The 25,669-nt window shown below is 42.7% G+C and overlaps 1 protein-coding gene across 1 annotated transcript in view; it reads right to left on the bottom strand.

Moving 5' to 3' along the window:
- Nucleotides 1-904: 904 nt before the first annotated feature.
- Nucleotides 905-25,669, bottom strand: part of LOC103374795 (probable flavin-containing monoamine oxidase A) — a 43,304-nt gene continuing 18,539 nt past the window's right edge. The window contains exons 8-12 of the mRNA XM_008304949.1: nt 21,139-21,239; nt 13,340-13,498; nt 10,414-10,500; nt 7,424-7,524; nt 905-1,253 (exon numbers count right to left, since the gene is read on the bottom strand). Of these exons, the coding sequence (XP_008303171.1) occupies nt 905-1,253; nt 7,424-7,524; nt 10,414-10,500; nt 13,340-13,498; nt 21,139-21,239 (797 nt within the window). The remainder of the gene's footprint in view (nt 1,254-7,423; nt 7,525-10,413; nt 10,501-13,339; nt 13,499-21,138; nt 21,240-25,669) is intronic.

Below are 25,669 nucleotides of genomic sequence, written 5' to 3'. Positions count from 1 at the left end.
AAACCAGGGAGCACAAGCGTTTGATTCAGTGCAAGCTAGTGATAACAAAGACAAATAGCAAGCCGCGGCGCCAATGGAGTCACGGACGACCATGCCATGATTAGTGGGCATTTGAGACACTCTCTAGGGGAGACATGGGGACTGACAAAAATCCTTTCAATCAACCGTGCAATCAAGTGATAGCGATTAAATCACTTTATCTTGGATGTTTTCATTGTGTGACTGGTTCATCCATCTTACACTCATTCCAATGTCTGTCGGTGGTTTTGTGGATGCACAAACGTGCTTCTGGCTCGGCTCCAAGCCCTTTTTAAGCGGGTTTTGTGGCTCTTTGGGACACAACGCAAAGGTATGCGGTTCGCTAGCTCTGTGTTCGAGCTGCAGAATCATTTGAACACACCACGACTGCTCTGAAGCTACAAGCTTACAAGCACAACCTAATTTGAAAAGAAAAGTAAGAAGCTGCTTAGCGAGGTTGCCATATCGATTTTCTGTTGTTGTTTATTCAGATGACACTATTGTGATTTTCAATGGCTACCCTCAAAAACAATTAAATGATAAATGATCAACACAATCGTCATTCAACACGCAATAGATTTGTTACTGTTGTGATTACCAGCATGTCAGTATTGGAGGTGAAGCGCTCTGATTGGTCCATGAGTTTGCACTGTTGCCATTTTTAACCAACTGGGTTTGTTTTGGGAACATTTTAAACAGACCCTGGTGTTTAGGGTCAGAGTTTTCGTCAGTTTGGTAACTGATGGTCCAGGCTTGCTACAATCAGAGGGTCTTAGGCTAGAACAATGCCAAAAACAGAAATCAGTGCCAAAAATCCCTGCAAAACCGACACCTGTTCAATCCGTCCAAGTCAAACCCAATTAGTCAAAACGTATGCCTGCTTTTGTTACAGTCCTAAAAAATCAAGTTTGCGTGTGGAAAAGGCACCTGCCAAGTAAGCTTTGATGTTCGTCAATGCATCGTGACGCCGAGCCAGCAGGAGAACAGAGCTTAATGTCAGTGTTGCTATAACGACAGATTTGCTCGTAAACAGGCACAGGAGTTTGGATGATGAAGTTTGCTTAGCAGGACCGTTGACAGTCTGACTGCACCGCAGTACTTCTTGTTCCTCACCAGTCAGCGTCACGTGGCAGACTTCAGCCAGGACCTCCAGAGCTGCTCGCTGGCCAGCTTGCACCGCACCGCTCAAGTATCCACACCATTGGGTAGCTGTCTCGGTGCCCGCCCAGTGGATCCTGCAAGTAAGGAAAGTTCAGCGTTGCCTTTGTCTTTACATACCTATCAGCACATTTAAATATGATGTGCCAAGCTGTAAACAGTCATTTGCATGATTAGTTTTACTGGGTACACATATGACTGACGATATTTACTCTCTGACAAACTGTTTCAGCACGTCTCTGTTAGCTTAGCGGCTCCGTGTGTCCATGGCAAAGTTGGAAATTGCATAGTGTGCACTAAAATTTGCAAGCACATGCCTGACAAATTAGGTTAAGCCTCACTCCAAAGGTACAATAACAACCCTCATCCACTTTCCTTCTGCTCCGTGCGATGACAACATAGTCAAGGATGCTTTATAAACCTTACAAATTACTGACCATGTTGCCAAGGTTTATTGTCAAGATCAGTCGCCATCATGTGCTTACACTGAACAGAGTGCTTCAGCTGGATCGTGCAGGGCCGTAGGGCAGTGTCATTGGTGAGGCTGTCACAGTGAGGTTGTGATTGTATAACGGATATTCTCAAAAAAAATCCCCGTCCTGTACGACATCCAGCAGTGTAATTCAAAGAACAAAGGGCAACAAAAAGAGCAACGACTGTGACAACGTGTGCTTCTAATGCCAACTGCAGACCCCTGAAAGGAAGAAGACAAAGGCTCTGTAGAATCAAAGATGATCCATTATTGTTCCGTCTCACCAGTGGCATAGTGAACACAAACCACTATCCACCCTCGCATGTCGCTACCCTGGAAAAAGGCTAGCTGTTTTTCTCAAGGCCCCAATCCAATGCCTGTGGAAGCAAGAGTGAGGGGCGTATTAAATAACTCCACAGTACTCCGTCTAGCTGGGAGGTTGGGAACCAATTACAAGCACATTGGAGAAACACAATAATATTCATCCCTTGGTCTTGAGAATCGACCCCCACAGGACTATGTGTGAGGTGGCAAAGAAGGGAGAAAACTCAAAGCTGATTCGGCTCTGCAGGTTCACCGGGAAGAAAAACCTCACAGTTTTATGATAAACATGGAGAGAATGGTGTCCTGGCTAGTGTCTGCAGCTCTGCTGATTGGTGAGATGTAGCTGAGACAAAGCCCAGCATGAATGATATATGACATGATTTTACCCCTCCATGGAATAATCCAGCTGTTTGGGTCAGTGGAGCAAAGGTGAGAACAGAATATGCATGAGGGAGGCTCCTGGGTTTTTCTTCACAGTTATCCATCTTAGATGGATATTATCTAATGTGATAACATGATTTAGTGGACTGGAGCAAGGTTTTGATTGAGTCATGCTGTTCTGTGCTTTCTGTGAGGGTTCACTCAAAGCCTCTTCAGATAAAAGAAATGCCATCTCCAGTGGGCTGAAGTGCTCTGCAGAAAGTAGAGCGATTCAATTCTGTTATTTAGGATCTGTGGTGCAATTATTTTCTGCTACTCCTGGAAAAACAAAAATGTTGATGATCCGTGTCCTCAGAATGCTAGCGATTCCGCATGCCTTAAGGCAGGTACTTGCATCGCTTAGAAACTTATACATCGCTGCTCTTTTATTCTTTGGCTGAATTTAAATATGTTTTTTTGTTTATGAACCCATCTCCCACGACCAGGCAATAGGAGCTGCTGGCTTCTCCTCACATTTACCACCCGCCTAAACATTCCTGCAGACCCCATGACAATAGCACTAATAGATGGCAGTGGCATCCCCCCCTGAAGGACAATGCACCCCGCTGTGCCGCAAAAACAGCTCAGGAATGTCTGGAGGAACATGACCAGGAGCCCAGGGCGTTGACCCAGGCTTTAAACATGCAGGACTCCAACTCCACAACCCGCAAGACCCAAATGATAAGCAGCCAATGTCCTTGTAGCAAACACCACTGGACCTCCAGGTGTCCCATTTTAACTGTACAAAGGGAACCTACGCCTACACCTGTTGTATCTGCAGTTGTTTATTACATTCTTACTTTCACATGTCTGTATTGCTAAAAACAACCAAAAAAACAGGACGTTCCACTAATTTACTATCCAACAGATAGTTTAAATGTAACAGATTAATGCTTATATATGCAATACCCCAGTATACTTGCTCCAAGGCTCTGCAGGAACTATGCCAGCTCAGACTGTTGTCCACCAGTCAGAGCAATTAAGAAATGCTCCCCCTTAGCACATTTAATCTGTCCTTGATGATTAATTTATGTTATCTGAACAACAGAGTTAGAAGAAGGCCTTTGAAGCAAACAAACTTGGTCTGGACTCACAGAACTGTCCGTGGTAAGGCAGCATGCGTCACCCGCAAATGGATGTTACTGTTCAGCCAGGTTGCTAACAAGAATTGACCACAAAAGCAGAGTAATCAGGAGTAAACAGAGGGTCAGTGTGTGCCAAAAGGTGCTGCGAGAATGTCTGGAGGCATTTTTGTTTAGTCCGGCCTAATAAGAGACATCATTAACTGGAATCTCAGAGACCTTGAGACCTCAGACTGAAATGTCAACAAGCTTGGCGTTGGTAATGCAGACTACCTGGCCATGCTGAGAGGCGGAGTGCATTTCAAGACATTCGAAGAAAAAAAAGCAGTTCCCCAAAATTGCATTTGGGGTTTCCTGATGTCACTCCAAGTATTGGATCATTTGCTGCAGCTCGTGATTATAGGCTTTCTCAAGGGTGCTTTCTAATGGATTTATACAGCACTGATATAGGATATACACGATAATGAAGAAGGGAAAGCGTTGCATTCGGCAAGTATGGTAATAAAAAAATAAAGCAGGCAAGAGTGGTGGAGGGAGAAATCAATCAGCAGCAGCCATTACGGCGGCATGCCTAGCAGGTGGCAGTAAACAGTATAATGAGCTGTAGCATTATGATGAGAAGAATGAGAGCTTGTCAAATTAAAATGGCCGCCTCGTGGTCTTGATTGAACTTGATTGGTGTCTTGTTTAAATAGGTGAGTGGATGATGAGAGCCGACGCCAACAGATCGACTGACTGTTGCGGCAATTTTGGCGCTCTGTCAAGTTAATGCGACGTTTTGTCTCGGTAGGTGTGCGACGGTATACAATTCCGAGAACGCACAAGAATAGCGTCGAATCTCTGAAACTGGGAACGACAGCAGTTAAATGCAACGGATATAGAAAGATATACATTGTCACATTAAACACAAATACAGACTCTACAAAGAATAACGCTCCATATTGTCATTGACCTTTCTCATGATTGTACCGACTAAAGCATTCACAGGAATAAAATGGCACCACTTGATATGAATAACATCAATATAACGTGCTGAATTGTTGAAATCTGAACATATGATGCATTGTATATTCTATCGAACAGACTGCATTGTGGCTGCATTTTATCCTTTTTCCATCCTTAATTTATACCGAGAGGCATACGTCTATCCTCGTGATGTCCATCAGGAAGCACCTCTGAGTCTGATTATGTGGCATTAAGGCACAAATCCAACAGTTGTTCTGCAGTGAGATGCTTTCTAATGTTCCGAGTGTGGGTGTCTTGCAATTGGTTCCTCGGTGCTCCTGCTGTGCAGCCTTTTTAATACACCCAGAAAGACATATAACAGAATCATCTCATCTGCTTTAAGTGTATCTCCCTGAAGAGTTTTCATAAAGGCTGCATAAAGTTTGAGAGCCGTGGACGGTATTGTCGGCTTTTGGTGTAAGGACTGTAGATGGATGTTCAGTATGATTGAATTAATTATCCTCCTTGCAGCAAAAAATCTTTCCGTATTTTGCCGGGTTGTGTAATTCCCTGGTTTATTGGAGGTGGTACATTGTATTATATTTTTCTCGTAATTGAAAGAAACCTTTCTATTTGTGAGTACTAGCGGGATCTCATATACTTCATTATATCCTTGCAGGATTCAGCAGGACTGAGTTATAACAGAACAGAGAAGGTACTAGATCTTTAACCTCCTTGCCCATCAGTGTGTGACGCATCTCGCTGACTCGCTTCTTGCCGACTTTTTCCTCACTTTTTCTCCGTGACGTCCTCGGTTCGGGAAAGCATCGCTGCAAAATGTGTTTCACTGAATTGTCCTTGTATAAGCAGATGTTTGTTTTGCTGTTGGCTTTGTGTCATATCAAAATCCCGCTGTATATGTTGGCAGGAATAGACCCTCCCTGGGGCGTTTCATGCAAATTTAAGAAGCGGCATCGAGTTGCTTTCAGTGAAGGATGTGCAGAAGAGATCATAGCTAGTGCTTCTTCACCCGACTTGACCTGCTGGATGTGTTAAAGTGTTGCGGTAAGTCTGTACTTTGGAGAACTGGCAACGTCCTGTAAATAAGGGAACAGTCACCTGCAGGAGCGTCACCCAGCGTCGTGCTCCAAATTCAAACTTTATTGCGTTGACCTTTCAAAGCTTCGTTTTAACAAGGTGAAAGAATCTAATCTAAAGTTAAATATTGCATTGGAAAAGTTTTTTCTTCGGTTTAATAAATCTAAATTACAGAAACATATCAGTGGTGATATTTTGCTCGGCGCATCTCACGTTGCTAACCACATGTAGCCTCCTATATCATGTTGTCGCTTTCGTAGCTCTGCAGGGCTCATGTGCTCGTTACACACATGCTACAACTGTGCTTAGCAGGAAGCAAAGGTACTTGCGACGCTCATTTCCTCCTGAGGTGTTGCATGTTGGTTTACAGTCAGGCTTTTGATAATAGCTGTATCCACTACAGGCGTCGCTCTGTGCAAGGTTGGAGCCTCTGTAAGAATACATCAACATATTGTTATTGTGCCTCTTTGATCACAATTGAGGTTCCCAGAGGAATCGTTCTGGTGTTTCAGGGTACGGCACAGTGTGGCTGCTGCAAAAAAGAGAATAGTGGAGGACTCGCAGGCTAATCCTGCACTGGTTCAATGGATCCAAACTGTATCAACACACAGACGTGCACTGCTAAGCCTATAGAGCTCTGATGGAGAACTGTTCGCCTAATTATTAGTGTTAGCCGAACATAATTATCACTTGCAGCCCCGATGTCTAAAGTGTTACGGCACAAGCATCTGAAATCATCAAAACATTAAAGGCCACTGCATTTAAACCGACGGTCTTTAATTTCTAGAAGACTTTCAATTGATTCTGTTGCACCCTGTGTATCATAGGTTGAATAAACTAATCCTCGTCTGGTGCTCGAGTCAGCGTCCTACAAATCAGCTCTGCGTCCATTTTAAAGCCGTTAACTTAGTAAAGTAGGAACCCGCTGTGGTCAATTTATTCATATTTATTCCTGTTTTCTCTCCTACTCAGTCTCTCAGCAAACATCTCACATGCTGACCAGTCGAACGTACTCTCAACGTCGGATAATTATTCTATGAAAACTACAACGTGGTCGGTATTGAGACACACTATCTCAAATAGAATCCATTAATCTACAATGATCTGTTGTGCTCTTAAATAAAGGATGTTTGAAGCACCAGCAGCTTTCTGTTTTTCTTTTTTTTTTTTCCTGTCAGCTGAACGTGGCTCTGCCTTTATTACATGTGCTGGATCCGTGTCAAGGTCACAGCGCGTCCTTGAGGATCCATTTCCTATATGGGGTAGGAATGTGGATAAGGGCTGCCATCCCCTCTCTGCTGTTTGAGTCACGTTATGTAATGAGCTTCCTCTGCTCCCCACGGACTTGATGTCATTATGGAAATGCATTACCTGGATCTTCCCCCCCTCTCTCCCCAGCGCTCGCTCTCATTTGTTCGGCTTTGTGCATCTCTGAACAGGCCATTAGAAATGGATTATAGGACATTTTCCTATGAGAACACCCCTCCTGATGACCCCTTGCCATTTCTTTAGAACTGGACTACTATGCATCATTGAAGGCATAATCACTCCCACGTCTCATGTCAATGATCTGTAGGCACTGGGTGCTGGTGAGTAATGCCTAGCTGGCAGGGAGAAGTGCACACATTGTTTCTTTGGCATAAAAATAGTGCAAATACACCCGGTATCTCTCAAAGTGTCACTCGGCGTACAGTGATACAATTTGCAAAACCATAAACTCTTAAATTCAGCTCTCCAGGAGATTTATACGAAAGATTTAGAGCTGTCACGCCAGTTTACTGTACTACTTCCTTTTACATAACGATTCGTTGCGGCGGGAATGCGGAGGAAAGGTGGCCCTTTTTGAGTATTAGAGAGACGAAGAGGTGCGATGTTGTGGCGTATTTGTCATCAGCGGGGTGATTACCTGCCACAGGGCCTCCTCAGGCTGGGGTGGTAATACGTCAGCAGACCCGGTGCCATGACATTAACAGGGCAGCCGCCGCTGTACTCCTCCTTAGCCCAGTCCTGTAAAAACAAATAGTTTAATGATATGACATAGTGTTATTTCAGTGCCACAGTGCAAATGCATAGATTTGTCATCGATGGCAGATTTTATATAACGGCTGAACTCTCTAAAACACAACATGTACCAAGAACCAGGGTTTTTAAAGTCTTATAATATTGGCTATAACCACTTTGCAAGATACCCATGTAGGTTGTTTCACCTCAAAATATCAGAGGCCTTTTGCTCGACTATCATCATAAACTGTGAATCTGTGAAACTTTAGCTTGACATACTAAACACTTACTGTTACGAAACCTCTTTTTCATTTGTGTGGTCAAGTATTTCCTATTAAAAAAGCAATCCAACTGTTCTGTTTTGTATTATTCAGACATACAACTACATATGGTTCAGAAAATATCCCAAGTTGACATCTGCATTATTCATCTTTTTGTTAATATGAGCTCAAAGATGGGACTTTTTATGACAGCTTCATTTTTTTTTCAATAGTTCAACGTAACCATAATCAGACATTGTTTGAGCTACTTGTCCAGTTTTGCAGATTCTGAATCGATGCCATGAGAAATATTAGTGAAAACTTCAAGCTTTTGTCTTTAATAATTCCTGAGATACTGAGGTTTAACCAGGGTCAAATTTTAATGTGCAAAAAAAAAAAAAAAAAAACGTGATGGAGTGCCTGTGAAGTGAATTAAAAAAAAAAAAAAAAAAAGTTTGATCTTCTTGCAAAGTTTTTGATACATCAAGCGAATCAAAACCAATTATGACAAAAAAAATTATACAAGTCAAAGATGGTCAGGCACAAATTGCTGCAAAACTTGGATGATTTGAGATGGAATGACCAACGCATGTACAAAAACTATCACTGGAAGAAGAAGAAGAAGAAGCTTCTGTGAAATTCTTATTCTTCCGTATCCCAGCTTGTTCACAGAGTTGGGGTCAGAGCACTGGGTCAGCCGTGATCAGTTACCCCTGGAGCAACAGTGGAATTGGGGCTTGAACCCCTCGACCTTTGGGTCGGCAACTCAGAGCCTCAACCATCCAGCCAACGCTGCCCCCAGAAGCCAGGACCTGAACCTGGGCTGCTGCAGGGATGACTCAGTCCCGGTACATCATGTGCAAACCCCACCAGGTGAGCCACCCCTGTGGAACGCTTTGTTACTGTCGAGAACCTAAAAAAGTGACGATTCTCAGACGAGTGATGCAATTGTAAGTATTATTTTCTATGATTTCAAGGCAGATTCATGGACATTCACCTGTGATGGACATAGTGGACTTTAGAAGCAGAATTTGTCACTAAGGGCTTTAAGGAACCTTAATTCCCTTCATGAATTGTGTGTCACAGCCGCCGTTGGAGCTGCAGCTGCAGGTGACTGTGTTGGTAAGTGGGCCAAATCAACAGGTCAGTCTGCAATTACTCAATTCCACCTGCCACCCACAACCCCATCTCCTCAAAGTTTGAAAACACGAGCCACGGGCAAAACTTGAAGTGCACGTTCACCAAAAAATGATTGGAAAACTCTAACATTTGTTAATGGCATTTGTTTTGAACTTACAATCATGGCTAGATGTTAATTAAGCCTGAAAGCAGGCATACACAGTATCGTCAGTCACGTGGCTTGATTCTAAAAATGCACTTACTAAATATTTAATAGGTGAACTCGCTAACATCAACCACTCAATACTTTGCCTCTAAAATGGAGATGCAGATTAGTTGAATGGAAGAAAGAAAAAAAAACAACAGTAGGATCCAAAAGTGAAAGTTGTGTTTGTAACTCGTCTGTATGTTTCCCGTTTAAATAAACACAGGCAAAAACAATTACCCTAAAATATCACACGAATCTGATCCCCAGTGGGCTCTCGCAAAAATACATTGTTGACAGACAACGTGGCACTAATTTATCATCCTTCCTCGCCCCGCTAAGCTTCAAGTTGCTGCTGTTGTACTTTAAAACTCCCCTAGAGTCTCTTAGTCAACAAAAGTAAAATCATGATGTCTCCCTTATTGTCGCCGCCTCAAGTTTTCTCAGGGCAAGTTTCCACTACGTCTTGCCTTTGCGACGGTTCAGCGTATGAAAACAGTTGGGGGACTGAAATCATATATCCGCATGACTAATTTACTACCAGTGTATGCTGTGCAAGTTGTAATGGATCTAAGGAGCTATTCTGCTTGTGCACGACACGATTAAAGCAGGGCATCCACTGCGTATAAAATGTAGTCGTGGCTCGTGTGTGTGCATCTTTGCCAGGTCAGCCTTCCATGTATTTATTATAATGTTCACCATTTGTCTGACAGGTTAGGGAGTTTGCTCACATTCAGACTCACAGCCAAGAAAGCACCTTCTGTCACTGAGTCATTTCAAAAACTTGGGCACACTTTATGATCTTTCGCTGGCATCCCTGTTTATTCTAACAGTTTAAGACAATTTAATCCCAGCAGTTGCTCAGTTGTAGTAGGAGCTGTATCTGTACATTTGTCCTTGTATTTTCACTGTGGGTGTCTTTAAGTATGGACAATCAGAAATGTCTGCGGTGCAATTGGGCATATTTCAATGGCGCCTGGTTAATAATTGCATCACTACAATCAAAAAGAAATTACAAGTAATGAAGTGTGACTGTCGCAGGTGTTTTTCTGGAATCACATCGAGCTCCCTCTACTATATAAATGTGATGTTATTACATAGGAAGACCATAATGTTGGGCTACTTTGCCCAGCATCTACTGAAATACATTATTATTTAGTACATAAGTGGATTTGTTACAGAGTTTAGTTACACAAAATAACTTCCAGGACAGAAAAAAAAATGGAGCTATAAATTCTGGTCCTATAAAACTCTGCTCCAAACCAAAAATATTGCTCTCTCACTGCAGACATCTGCCACTGAAGTACTTACTTTCTCTTCATAGTGGATGAAAGATGCAGCCTCAGGACCGAAGTATTTGACCAGACTGGAGAGCACAGCTTTTCTTCTTTCTTCAGGCTGGAAACACACACACAAAAAAAAAAGTCCCAATTCGATACTTACATTACACCTGCTCATCACTCACGACTATAACTGCTGAAATATAAATGCACATTACAGAAAAGCCAATCCAAGCTGGACACAAGATGCGCACACGGTGAGTTATGCACGGAGCCGCCGAGACCTGAGGACCTACAGGACAGCCCGCCATAAAACACGCTGGCAGATGCTGCAAAATTATCAAAGCTTATTTTATCTCCATGTCACTCTGAGTTGGCGCTCGGCTTCACCCCTTTGGAGTTGACTCAAAGCCTCTCAGTACTCTGCTTACGGAACAACAAAGAGGGAATAAAAGAATAGTTTCAAATGGCTTTCAAAAAAAAAAAAGAATGTATGCAGCTGAAAACACTCTTTGTTGCGGGATTTCTAATGGTGTCAACTGAAACTTCGACAAAATTACACAGTCAACATGCCCTTCAGAGTTAGAATGCCATTACGAGACCAAAGCGTCGGGCAAATTACACAAGAGCCACGTATGAAAAAGCATCATTTTGACAAGTGAATCACACCCGAATGGTACAAACTGTGTATAAATTCAACCTTCATGTCCAGTCTTCTTACATAAATTTTAAATGTAAAACACACTTTGCGAATAAAAGGAGCTATTCGAATACACGCGCTATGCTCATAACGCCACATTTTCCTTCCGCGAGGAAGCAAGCGGAGGTTAATTAATCAGCCCCCTGTGCAGCACGGCTCAGCGTTAAGACCACATTTGCAATGTCCAGGTATTTTTTCGAGCCACTGGTGTTCAGATAACTTGTTGCCAATTGAATGACCGTTAACAATCATGCGGTTCAAATTTCAGTTAAGCAATTCTGCATTTTTTTAAGGTTACAACCGGTGCATTTGTAAAGCTTTTCTTTATTGCCAAGCTAACTCACACTTCAAGGACAGGAAATATCCAGTGTCAGTTGCAAAATAGAACTGCAAAAAAACCCACAGCTCTACTGCATTTGAAAAACTATTTCTGTGTCCCATATTTACTGAAATAACAGCTAGTGGAAGCTGGCAGCAGCACCCTGCAGCTCTCGGCCTATGCGCCGGGCTGTTTCAGAGCTCAGGTGGTGCTACGGCCTTGAATGCAATTTTCATAATGCTGCCCCTGAGTAAGAACGTCATTTTGACAATTCACACTGTGTTGCCTTTTTAGCTGCATGTAATGTGAATCGCGCACGAGATGAGGCAGACATATGAGACGGATGAAGCGCTGTGCGATGCTTAACCTCTTCTACTCGGGAGGTCAGTGCACCAGAATGTACCGGTTTTAAAAAAAGCAATTATTCACAGACCTGTGAAGCCGCCTCACACTGCAGTCACATAAACAGCTGTAGCATTTGTATCGCTTTGTTTCTGCAGCATCACATTTGGTCAGTCAGTGTTTCCTAACTAGTTGTTATAAGGCTGCTGTGTATGTTTTAATTTACTGTTCTGATTAAGTGAAAGGGATTTTGTGTTTTGCTGGAGTTCTTTTTTTAAATTTTTATTGTGGCACTTATTATATTTCTGTGCATTTTGGCCTTTTGGTTTTACAGCTACATTCAGGGACAGGTTCTAATATGGAAATTTCAAAAATAAGTCCTTGGATTATGGTGTAAAAACCCATCTTATACATTGTTTTCCATGCTTAATTGGAAACCAAGGAGCCTATCCCAGATGATTTAGGGTGAAGGCAGGGGACATCCTGGACAGGTCGCCAGTCTATCACAGGGCTACACTTAGAGACAGACAACCAAGCACACTCACATTCACACCTACGGACAATTTAGAATCACTTTTGGACTGTGGGAGGAAGCCTGCGAACCCAGAGAGAACCCACGCTGCACGGGGAGAACATGCAAACTCCATGCAGAAAGATCCCGGGTGTCCTCACAGGGACGTGAACCAGCGACCTTCTTGCTGTGAGGCAACGGTGCTAACCACTGAGCCACCTTTTTCTTTTAATGTAAAACGGAAAATAATTTGGCTTGTGATGTGTAATAAAAAGTTGACATTTCCAACAAAATAAATACTAAAGCACAATGCAGCATGTATGTTGCGATTACATCCACCTCCTTGCTGTGTCACCTGCTTATAGGTCATGAGTTGATTCTTTCCTGTTTTATTTTGATACTTCCTGTTCTGTAGTCACTCTTCTCTTATTGCAAGTGTCTTTACACTCCCTGGTCTTTGATTTCCCACCTGTCTGATCACCTGCCCCGCCCTAATGCGCTCCACCAGTCTGTGATTGGCTTCCTGCCCCAGTGTATTTATACTCAAACTTTAGGTCATGTTTCTCGCAACTTTGTCTTGTGCTGACTGATTCTCCCAGCATTTGTTACCCAGTTTGTTTTTGACTACCGAGCCTGCCTTGTAAATTGGATACCTCTGCCTGATTATTCTGCCTTTTTGTCCAGTGAACTTGTTGGACTTTCAGGCATTTGAATTCGTACCCTGTTTGTACTTCTGCGATAAAGTGGCACGAGACCTGTTATTAAAAAAATACCAGTTGTGCTAAAAAAAAACAACAACATCCCAGCAGATAGTTTGAAATCAGGACTATTTCATGCAAACTCAAAATTCGATCCAATCCAAACCACCATTTGTATCTTCTATCCAGTTATGAGGAACTCTATCATGGAACAATGTGGATCAGCTACCTTGTTAATTTACCATTTTACATTATATCATAATGAATTCCAATAAATACAATGTAAAACAAATGAATTGCTGCATACGCATTGAGAACACTCATGTCTAAATTCTCTGTAAGTATACATTAGTATTCATATGAGTGTCCACGCTGATTTGCCATTACCTCTTTAGAAGTCCACTGAGACGCCTGTTGGCCGGAAATGAAGCCCACCAGAGCGGCATTACCATTCGGGCTGGTGGCGTCAAAGGTGACACAGAATGGACATTCAGTGGAGGATCCTGCCACGCTTTCCCCAGAGAAGCCCTTCTCCCTCCAGAAAGCCTGCAGAGAAAATGGATGCTACTTTATCAACAATGCATCACTTCAACACCAAGCCAAACGAGAAGTCACATAAATCTATTTGGCATCAAATTTGGATTCTAATTTGCAGCAGATTCTTCGATGGATCGGACATCTTGTGGATTGAGATTCTGAGAACTTTCAGGCCAAGTCAACATCTCGAATCCTTTGTGATGCTCTTTACACCATCCCTGAATAATACTTGTTGCGTGGCAGGATGCATTATGCTGTTGAAAGAGGAATACAGTTGTTATGTGGCACTTGTCAACATAATAGTCACATGAATGGCAATATCCAAGGTTTCCCAGCAGTGCGTTTCAACAGCCTTCTTCCTATCCTTCTGCCATCTATTCACAGGGTAAATGATGCACCAATATCTGGTTGTCCACTTGTAAAACAACAATTCACAAGACCAGGAAATCGTCTTCCATTGCAGCAGTTTTGATACTTATGTGACTATTGAAGACAGTTTCGCTGGTGAAGAGAGGTCAAGGTGGACACTCTAAGAGATCTGCAGCCCTATGCGCAGCAAGCTGTAATGCACTTTGTTCTGACACCTTTCTGTCACAGCCTGCACCGAGCACTTTGTGCAACAGAAGCTCTTCAGTGGGATCAGACCACACAAGCCGGGCTTCGGTTCCCATCAGTAGGCGTCCGCGACCCTGCTGCTGGTTCACCGGTTGTCCTTCGTCAGATCCTCCGCAGAGTCGTGCCCCGTACACTCATTGGTTGGCTGAACAAGGCGACATATGTCACACGTGCTGGGAAAAAATTGGTGTGTGCGATGAATACATTTAGTGCAGCACAGACTACGTGATGCAGTTTTTGCATGTGTGAGACGGAGCAGTTTGTGTGAAGTGAGGGTTGGTGTCTTTGATTGAAAATCACGTCCTTGGCTTGTGTCCCTAAACATCCGACACAAATTGCCATCATTTCTAGGGATATAGCTCCAATTGCGGCTGCCCTTCCCTCAGCTAGTCCAGCTAAGTAAGATGAAAAAAAAAAAAAAAAAGAACATGAAGAGGGATTTGAAAGTCCTCAACCAGAACCCGAAAATGAGCCCACAAGCAAGAAATGAAAGAAGAAACATTACCAAATTAAATCAAAGGACGAAACAAAAGGGAACATTCATAGATATGATGCTGAGTGGTTCTTTTTTGTAGCTTCATGAATGACTTGATAATGGGCTCATTCGGGATGAAGTGTGCTTCGCCTGGAAAGTGGACGAGAGCAGGCGGCGGCAGCAGAGACGAACAGCTGCTGTACAGTCTGACGGTTTCCAGCAGCCGAGTGGAAAAACAGGGTTCTCTGTGCATCTTCCAGAGAAATGCAGCCTAATCCGGTGCTGAATCTGTAATGTTTCCTCTAATTTGTCACTCTCCAAAGATATTTATACTTGTTTTTTTTGCAACTTTATCCGGTTTTTCTTTTTCTTTCTGACATAGTGTTGCGTTGGTGGCACTGACTAAGTCAACACATTTAGATATTTTATCCAAACCATCTGAAACTGTGTTCAGTTCGTTATTTTCCAATTACAATTATTCAGCTGGTTTAGCTTGAATAATGTGTTCGCCTCACGTCTTTGTCCATATGATAACGACACAGTGGCCTTGAAATGTTAGTCTTTTCGCACAATTAAACGCTGTGAATGATTCTCCTTTTGTCCTCTGGAACCTTCCAGCAGCCTTCAGTCTGCAGAGGCAGAAACACTAACGTCGTGTTAGATCTAATTCTGATTTAATAAAACGCTATCAGACCCATATACCAATTCATCTGATTACGACAAGGCAGCCTATTAAAATGCCGCACAGGCGATATGTGATCTCGGTTCAAACTCCATTTTGCATGAATTCTCGTTCAGTGAATCAGTCGAGCAGTTCTGTCCCTCTCAAGCTATACAAACAACTCGACTGCATAAAGAGTCAAATACAAGACAACAGTTTTAGATATTGATGTGTCAGCTGGTCAGACTGTCGGGGCTTCAAATTGGTAGAGAAACCTCACATCCCGCCTACCAAAAGTATTGATGTTATTAAACAGTTCAGCAGTTACATCAGTCCAGTGTTAATATACAATAGTCTGTAACTGTGCTATAGCCACCAGCAAACCACACCATGTAATCTACCAACAATACAAACCTTTGAAATCAGACAACTGCAAAGTTTCTGTCAAACAGCAGACGTTGTTGAGCAGAATCTAAACCCATCATGGAGGAGTCAGACGTCCAGGTACCATCGTGCCCTGAGAGAGCGACTGCAGCATCAAAACCGGCAGCCAACTTGATCTCACGAGGTTATCGTGAATACTCTATATGTACGAGAGGCCTGTTATTAAGTGATGTCTGGCTACAAACACACACATTTGCTCCAGTTTAAAGTGTAATTTGGAATTTTGGATCGTGATACTGGGGTATATAAGCAAAACTGACTTGACTTGGATAGAAAGAAATATCTAGTTTGTTGTTAACACCTTGTAGGTGCCGGTGACCTTTGAAATTGCAGTTATAGATCTCTCCCCATTTATGTAGACAAAAGCTTGGCCCGAATTAACTGCCCAGGGGTGTTACCAAGTGGTGAGACTTCCCTATAAGGACTTCGTCGGAACCATCGGGGACTTCTAGTGGTGTCCTGTGATGTATGGCTCTGGGACGTTGGTAGTACATCCGTTGGGTACTGTGGGTTGCAGGGTTGGGCCTCCGTGGGTTGAGTTTGTTCCAACGTGTCCCACGGATGCTCGATTGGATTGGGATCTGGGGAGTTTAGAGGGCACTTCAACGCCTGAGGCTCTTTTGTTGTTTTCCAAGAGATGTCCCTGAGCTGTTTGTGTGGTTTGGTGGGACGCACTGTCCTGCTGAGGGAGGTCACTGCTGTTAGGGAGTGGTGCTCGGTCTGCGACGGCCTTTAGGTGGGTGGTACAAGCAACAACCACATGAAGGCCAGGACTCAAGGTTTCCCAGCAGAACACTGTAACAAGCATTGTTATGGTGGCATTTTATCCAGTCGCTTGTTGTGGCTGTTACATCCTGCAGTAATGTTGAGTAGGCAGTACCTCCTTTCGTTGGCTCTGTCTGAGCATTCAGAGTGCAGCACCAGTATGTCGTACTGTATACAGATATATGTACATGTAATTTACCTGATTTGAATACATTTCCTGTATGTCAAGACTGTTTTACTTCCAAAGATAGCATGAGACCTACAAATGTAATACAACTGTCTCATGAAATAATAAGCATTTGTCTCTCTTGCACACGCTATGTGTAGCCTGCTGGCAAATTTGCAGCCTCATGTAATAATAAGTGACTTACCTGCAACAAATGCTTTTGGGCACTACCGACTATTTTGAGTCTGCATAAAACGCCACTTTACTTTGACTTGTTTTATTTAAGAATACTTTGTGACAACAAGGGGGAATTATATAAGCGATCTTTGCATCACTCCTGTTGTCCATGTATGTGCTTTTTCATTTACATTTCTGTCTGCATGCACTGGCACATTTACATCTGGTTGAACTGGAATGTAGCTCTCCATGTCGGTACTTTGCATTTCTGTGCAAACTGCTTTCATGTCTCATTCTTTCACTTCTTTACTGGGCTGGTGTGAGTTGATAAATTATCACTGAACAATTCTTTTTTTTATTGCTTAGTTATTAGTTGTAAGAGCTCAAAAGCCAAAGTATAGAATTAAAAACATCACCAAAAACTAAAAACATGATACAAAAGAAGAGTCGAGGAGCTGACAAAAGAAGGAATTAGCAAAAATCCACCACCGAACCATTGTGTTGTTACCTTTGAAGCTGTTTCTTCAGGGCCAGAACCATCCATGTCTTTGTCTCCTGCCAAAGAATAATGTCGGGGAAGCTAATTCGAGTGTTCAACAAGCGTGAGGTATGTTGGCAACTTCTTTTCTTATTCTAGACACTCTGAGGAGACGAGGCAGTTGCTTCAAATATGGATGCCCTGCATGCTGGACAAACTTGTTGTGCTACAAACAAACACCATCAGGAGGGTTCTGATGTAGTCTCAGCTTCCTCTTTGACCTCTGTGGTCCTAATTGTGACACTATTGTACCCTGGTTGGGTAAGTACATATGGATTTTTTTTCACCCCAAGGCAGGTCACTGCTGTCAGACTGGATTGGACTTGCCCGCAAACAACATTCAAACAGGCTCGAGAATTTGCTGATGTTCATACTTTTACGCAAAAACCTCCAGTTCCATATATTGTGGAGCTGCTATAGGCATTGCCCTGTGCAAATTACCTTTCACTGGGGAGCGTTGTCACAGCTAAGTGAAGAGACAGATGCAACGCGAAGCCCGAGGCTGCCTCCAAGGACTTGGATCCTGGGAGGGACAAGCTGCTGCTTCGATGATTGTTCCTCGCTGTAGAGATAATCCAGAGCAAGAATGCAGAACTCCAAGTGTTTGTGCTGAAAATGCAGAATTCTTGGGTTTGCACGAGCGACGCAACGAGAGCATTCAAGGGAACTGCTCAGTCAGCTCGGCGTTCTGGAGGGAGGCGTCTAATATCACAGCGTCTCCGTGATTTCGTCTGGTCGTGGGTTTTGGCGCGAGGTCGGTTTTTAACCACTCTCATCTGATGTGTTTCTGACATCGATACAAGGAGTTAGATGGCAGCTTTTTCCACTTAACACAGGCTTCCTCTCCCTTCAGCGGGCACTGCTGCTGGTTCTTGATATCCTTTTAAAGTAACTGCACTGAGGACTTCCATCTCGAGCTGCTTTTGGTGAAACCACTGATGCTTTTTGCGAATACTTCTTTGAAAAGTCGGAGTAAAATGCATTAAATTTACAACACCGACTGCCCCAAGATGTTGTGATAAAGTGAAGATCTTCTACTCCAGATAGTGGCTGTTTTTTTTTATATGAGATGTAGGCTTTCTTAGCTCATCATTCATTAAAAAAGAAAGGGTTTAAGTAAAAAAAAAAAAAAAGTGTGAACATTGTTCAGTTAATCATATTAAATCTTCAACTTCATTATTAAACATGGGAAATGGGCTAAACGAGCAGTGTGACCCTGCTATTGTGCTGATTCTGCCTTGTCTTGCTCAGCCTCGGATGTGTCTAGTCTTAAAGCATTCGCAAGCAATTTGAGGTGTTAAAAAAAATAAATGCCCAGAGCACGACCTTAGCAAATCTGGACTCGAGTATTTCAGTATTTATGACGAAGGATCATTTTAAAGCAAGAGGCTCTGAGTGAAAAGAAAGATCTTTTTAATTAATTTCTTTCATAATTGGAAATCAGCAGGTCATAATTTATCAATAGAACAGGATGATTGTGAGATAGACTCCCGCTGCGCTGCCGGCCCGTTCTGTCATGCAGAACCGCTGCTTCCACTCAATGACATTTTGGTGTTTTCAAGCATGAACAGCTTTTGTCAGGTCCTGAAAGTACATCTCCAGGGATGGTGGCCTAAGCGAGAGAGAGGCCGTGGACTTTGCTCGGCTCACTAACACTTTTACAAGTTGACTTTGATCAGTGCTTCTTCACCCGTGATACAGACGAGGGCAAAGGTCTGGAGAAAGGTCTGGGAGGCATACGTAGCATGGAGACTGGTTGGAGTTGGATCTTTATCAGTGGAGTCAAATGGATAAATACAGTAAATAAATGAAGTTGCTTTTTCTCACTATAAAATTGCATGTTTCATTTTTTTCCCCCCAACCCCCGATGATTAGAATTTTGCTAGAATAAAACGATTAGATTGCACGTTTACAGCAACGATAGAAAGAACCAGACTTTCAGTAAAAGTCATAGTGCAGATAAGAATGTTTGCAACTTTACTGCTGCAACTTTAGAAGCCAAAGGCGTAGTTTTTTTTTTCCAGATTGTCCATCCATCCGTCCGTCTGTGACATTCTCGTGAATATCTCTTCAACACCTGGAGGGAATTTCTTCAACTTTGTCACAACTGTTCATTTAAACTCAGGGATGAAGTGATTAAATTTTAGGTGGGGGGAAAAAAAAAGAAAAATCAATGTCACTGTGAGGTTCCAACACACATTTTTGGCCAAGAACCCATTTGCTAATTATGATAGAATTCTATGACGGAGTATTTTAATATGATAAAATGATGATCGATGATGTTTCGGATCCAAAAGGACAGACATGGATGCAAACTGTTGTCGGCTGTAGCATACAACCAAAAGGTGGTAATTCTAGTTGAGGCTTCTTTTTGGCGTTGTACAGGCACTAGAGAGTGACAGGAAACGTGGGGAGAGAAGGGTATGCCACACAACAAATGCCTCCCAGCTGTGTATTGAACCGAGGATGCTGCGGCCACAATGTTGTGCTTGTCTGCACCTGTTTTGATCAGTATTTAAGCTTTCTGTTGTCATTTTGCCTTGAGTAGTTCTCTGTTATCTGTAGTATCCCGGTGTTTCAGAGCTGCAGGCGCCGTAGAGCTGGTTTTCAGTCTGCATTTCCTTCCATATGTCACAGAAATGTATGCAGTCCACTTATACTACACCTGGCGTTCATGCACTTAATTTTCAACATGTCGCTCTGCCTTCCTGGGCTTGGAATTATAGCAATTTCGTGATTAGTAGTTAGCAAGAGTAAGACTGCTAACTGCACGCGGACATATAGGAAGAGCTGGAAAGCATCAAATAAACCACAATCTCAAGCACGGACCAATATTTTTCATGTTTATCAGAATCCAAATGCATCTTGCCGAGGCACCGAGGCCCGGATCTAATAAATGTTTGCATGAGCACTAATGATTTTGTGTTCATTACAGTTGACAAATTTAATCTACTAACAGGGGCGCACAAGCATTTTGCTAATTAATTGTGTGGTTGTAAGTGCAAATGGAGAAGATTAAACAAATCAAATATCATGTGCTGGAAGCTCTTTTGTAACCAAGTGTTGAAATCTATAAACTTCTCAATTTAATCATTTGCTGTCTGACACAAGCTCACCAAAAAATAAAAAAGAACATCCTGGAGAGCAGCCTTCCAAACACCTGTTTCGGTGCCACTGCTGGGAAACCGGTGAATGACTTAAAAACATGTTCGGTGTTTTGACACAGCCTTGTGTATGGGCGAATCTAATTCAGGGACCCTTTTTAAAGCAAATTTCAACATGGCATGAGGTCTCTTTTTCTTCTTCTCCGTGCCAATTTTAAAGTATTTTAACAATAATTTTTTTTTAAAAGGTGCACTGAAAAGCCATGCAGGAGCATAAAGGAGCCCAGTTGGACTCGCTCATTTATCTGCCATTTTGCAAGTGCCAGTCTATTGCAGAACTTGCCACCTCTTTTGTTCTGCCTTTAGAAACTGCTTCCAAGTTGTTCTTTTTTTATTATTTCATGAAACAGGCAGCTGTATTTCAATTGTAAAACATCAAAATTGACAAGCATGTGGTGTAGTTTGAAGTGTTGTTTACCAACTCTATTGAGCTGGAAATCCGGCTCTTACAAATGCTGTTTACCAAAGCTTAACACCTTTATTTTGTGTATTTATGACCAATTAAACTTTTTTTTAAATTTATTTTAATCTACATGGATTGGATCCTGCAGTGTTCTTTGTGTTTAAAATGTTTCTGCAGCTGTAATTTCATAACTTTAATCATGTCTGTTCGCTCGCGCCGTGTGTTATCTGCTGCTACTCACCGTCTGGTAGGTAATAATGAATTTGATCATGTGGCCCACAGGCATGCTCTGGGTGAGGAATTCTCTCTGGCTGGGCAGGGCCGGCTCGTAGTGAATCTTTGCTGGTGGGAAAAACAGCAGCACGACATGAATCTCAAAAGCTCCGTGTTCTTCTTTTAGCATCAGCAAGCTTCCCTCTCACTCTTTACTGTAACATGTGGGACAAATCTATACGTTATTTAAAGAGATAGAGTTGAAGAGGGAAATAAAAATAAGTAAAGACGGATAGCACACTTGAGCTAATCCCCCTATTGATCAGCTCGGCTTTATCTTGAATCACTTGACTAGTATTAATGGGCTCGCAAATAAATCCCCATGACCTAATGCTGCTCCGCCCGTTGCCCGGCTCCGGAGTACTAATCACAGCACTTACATCTGTAAAAAGCTCCATCTCTCCGACGCGCAAAGCAGTCGTGTAACTTCATCAGTAGCGTCCTGAGGTAGTGTGTGTCACGCATGAAGAGAAAGCCGGACTATTTCTGTGCTCGCTCTGGCAAGTGGAGCGACGTCTGGCCCAAAGCCAGGCTTTTAACGAATGAACCAGCGGAAGATGTGAAACATCATTTTGAAACTGTCAAAGGCCTGTCAGCAACCTCAAAATAATGCCCTTAATGCTAAACAAAATTGATGAGCCCGGAGCCGTAAAATTGAAAAACAGCGACATGATAAGTGGCTCCGAACTAATTTGACATGGTCACCTAGACGTCGAAATGACAGCACTGTACACATGACATAAGACCTGTCAAGCGGTGTCATATCCATAATGCCATTTGTTCTGACACCAAAGCGATAGCAAAAAATACCGTCTACCTCATTATTTGTCAGGCGGCAGCCGAGTTGTGGATGAGCAAATAAAGTCTGCTCCGGCGTCTTATTCTTTTTGAAAGTGTGCCGATCATCGTGTTTCACAAATCTATCGTGACACATCCGCTTAACTTCGCATCATCGGGATGACACGCGTAAGTAAACAAGGCCAATGGGATGGCACTTCATATGAGTAAATAACAAGAGTCTAGCTCGTGTGCTCAGAAAGTTGGCTACCTCATAAACAGAGACGGTTTCACTCACAAACAGCCGTCGGCTTTTTGCAGCACTCACTATACAAAGGCCATAATGATGCATTCTTCCAGGCATACACGAGCTTCAACACTTTAACTTTAAAAGGCACCTCGCTTTTGACACCTTCGAAAGAAAGCAACGTAAATTACACCTCATCGACCATATTTGTCGGCGTCTCCACATGATAAACACTTGAGATTTTTTCCCTGTCTGACAATAGAACTGAAAGGAACATTTGAAAAGTGGCGAAATACCCTCAACTCAGCAGCACTCAAGTGATAAGTGTTGGGCTGGCAGAACTTGAAACTGCACACCCTGCAACTCTGAAAAGTTGGAATCAGTGAGAATGCAGTAAATTCACATTTTTAGTAACGCTAACAGCATCGCTCCAGCAAAGACAATGTTTCTTGGTCAGTTATTCGGTCCGTGGCTTTGCTGCAGACCAGCGGCCATCGTGCATGTTCATCAGCCAACACAGGACTGACCCAAGCACCATGCCCTTCTTCTCTATAATGCAATATTGTTGGAGTTGTGGCATCTTTACACTATTTCTTCTCTGCGTGTACCGAGTAAATAAGTGAATTTGTAGCAGAAATATCTCTTCTGCTTCTGAAACACTGTGGAGCTTTAGTAAAAACAGGGTTCTCTGCACATCTTCCAGCAAAAACAGATGCTTTTCAGCATCTTATTAAAGGAAAAATGGGGGCAGGAGCACACGGTTTCATCCATCCATCCATTTTCTATCCACCGCTTAATCCTCACTAGGGTCGCGGGGGGGCTGGAGCCTATCCCAGCCGACTTAGGGCGAAGGCAGGGGACACCCTGGACAGGTCACCAGTCTATCACAGGGCTACACTTAGAGACAGACAACCAAGCACACTCACATTCACACCTACGGACAATTTAGAATCACCAATTAACCTCAGCATGTTTTTGGACTGTGTGGGAGGAAGCCGGAGAACCCGGAGAGAACCCACGCTGCACGGGGAGAACATGCAAACTCCACGCAGAAAGATTCCAGTGCCCCCACCGGGACGCGAACCGGCAACCTTCTTGCTGTGAGGCAACAGTGCTACCAACTGCGCCACCTTGCAGCCCACGGTTTCATTTATAGCTTTTTATTTTGCAAACAAGACTAATGTTTCAGCATTACGGTGTCTTCATCAGGGTCAGAATGGACAAAGACATGAAGGAAACCGATATGTTTAACCTATCTGTCATTGGTTAAAAGAGATTTCACATCTATAGGATGATAGATCCACAGTCTGTGTCCAACTGCCAAATCATCGTCCAAATCACAGGAAGATAGACGGGTATAAAGGTACAACAAATACCAAAAAACATCGGCACAATCTTCTGGAAAAGGCGACCAACCAGATGAAAAAACGACAAATTAACCAAGACATTTACGTCAATGGGCAAACATCAGGCCCAAGATGCCACAAACCTCTTTCTACGAGCATAAAGATACAAAGCTGTACATATCTGAAAACCAAGAGAAGCTTCAGAACAAATTCAGTCCTAATGAAGAACTGAATTTGTCCTAAAGCTGTAGGGCCTGTCAAGTATTTTAAGTGTAACTTTTTAATTTTTTATGCTCATTTACTGAAGTATGCCTTTACGTATGCAGAGCCACACGGGCTTACAACCTCATTAATTTACATATTAGAAATCGACAGATGCAGTCAGCTCTATCCAGCTATAAAAACAGCGTCCTACGATGGGAGTCCTCAAGTGTTTGAGTCCAAAAGTCCCTGCTTTAAAGTTTGACAAGAGAGAGTTGAAGCTGAAGGTCAAAAGATAGAATTTATCTTTTGACCAGACGTGCGCTATCATTTTCTGAAGCCCTCTCATTTGACAGCTCATCTGACTTCTTTTTTTTTTTTTTTACTCGCATTACTCCGTCATCTTTGCAAAACAGCTGCAGGTTCAAGAGCATCTCATTACTCCAAAGCAATCTGCACAAACGCTGGTTCCTGACCCCGTAACACTCTGACTTCTGAGGACGCCGCTTCCCCCCCCAGAGTGGTTTCATTTCAGTCCTTTCATTTTCCTTCCTGTCGGCCTTTATCTCACTTTCTCCTTTTTAAAGTGTGGCATTTGATCCTCTCTGACTTCATTCCTGCGGATGCACTATCGGACAACACTGACCTTACTTTCCTCGACTTCTGCTGTCACTGACCAGTCACATTTGAGGTAACCTTCAGCAAGAGGGCTTCAACATTTCCATTACTTTCTCACTCTGAACTTTTTAGCAAAGAGCCCTGGCTTTTTTTTTTTTTTTTTTTTCTTACAGTGTCTTTTAGTTACAGAGGAATGAGGAGAGCGAGACATGAAAAGCCACTCAAATCAACACATAACATCAAAGGGGCATGATGATGCACAGATGCAGCTTCCAAATGACAATTTATAAAGAAGTGGTGCGAGGAAACTTAAAGAAATAGCTGGAGCTGGCTCCGACTAAACTTTAGCTCACGGCCGCGCTTGCATATGCTGTGAAATTAGATCGTCTCTTTCATCCTGAGAAACCAACAGAGCAGCGCGCGGCATAACAACCTGTTGTGGAGATGAGGAAGAAGAAAGCTCTTTTTAGGTGTGTGGCTGAGATAATTACATGTAGAAAATAAATAAAAAATGTTAAAAAGCCTGCAGGGCTTAATGTTCCATGACTCTAATGTATCAGCTTTTTTGATCAAAACAAAGAGATGAGAACCCCTTAGACCATAATTCCGGGCAGGTATCCATACCTAAGGCCGACTCAAAAAGAAAAAGGCAATAATGACAAATGGATACTATTAAAAAAAATAAATTGCAACCCTTAGCGTCATAAATCTGGAAGGCCATCAGAGATAGGCAGCGCTCCTCACCAACCACTTAATCCAAATGTTAAAGATAGAAGGTCTGTATCTATGGGCATGTTACATCACAGATCCTTTATTGAATTACCTACGTAGCCCCTTGACACTTATTGAAATTGAAGGCTCGGTAGTGGAAGCAGACGCCCTTCCCCCCGCCGTCTCTCACTGCCGCTCCAGTATCGCTTCTTGATTTCTGCTATTGGTCTCAGCGAAAATAGACTCGGGGAGGATGATGACCCTTCTGGCTAAAACTGCCCTCATTAGTCAGGAAATTAATATGGCAGTTGTTTAATCTTGAATGGCTTTTATATTCTCCCATGAACAGCTGGTGGGCCACAAACAGGGGACATGTTTCAGTTTGACTGGTACCATGAAAACTTAATTATCTCCTTGATCCTCCTGTACGTGAATCCGCTATTAGCTCTTAGCTAAATCAGAAATGAGTTTAGAATGGATATGTAATGCTGGAAAAAGAGTGTTTTAGGTATGTTAGATGTTATGTTTTTAAACTTTACTATTTGTTGAATGTGGGTGTGAAAGCGAGTGTGTGGGCATGCATAGTTTTTTTTTTTTTT

The sequence above is a fragment of the Stegastes partitus genome, unplaced genomic scaffold (genome assembly GCF_000690725.1).
Source record: "Stegastes partitus isolate 25-593 unplaced genomic scaffold, Stegastes_partitus-1.0.2 Scaffold42, whole genome shotgun sequence".
NCBI lineage: Eukaryota > Metazoa > Chordata > Actinopteri > Pomacentridae > Stegastes > Stegastes partitus.
This window is presented reverse-complemented; position numbering and strand designations above follow the sequence as displayed.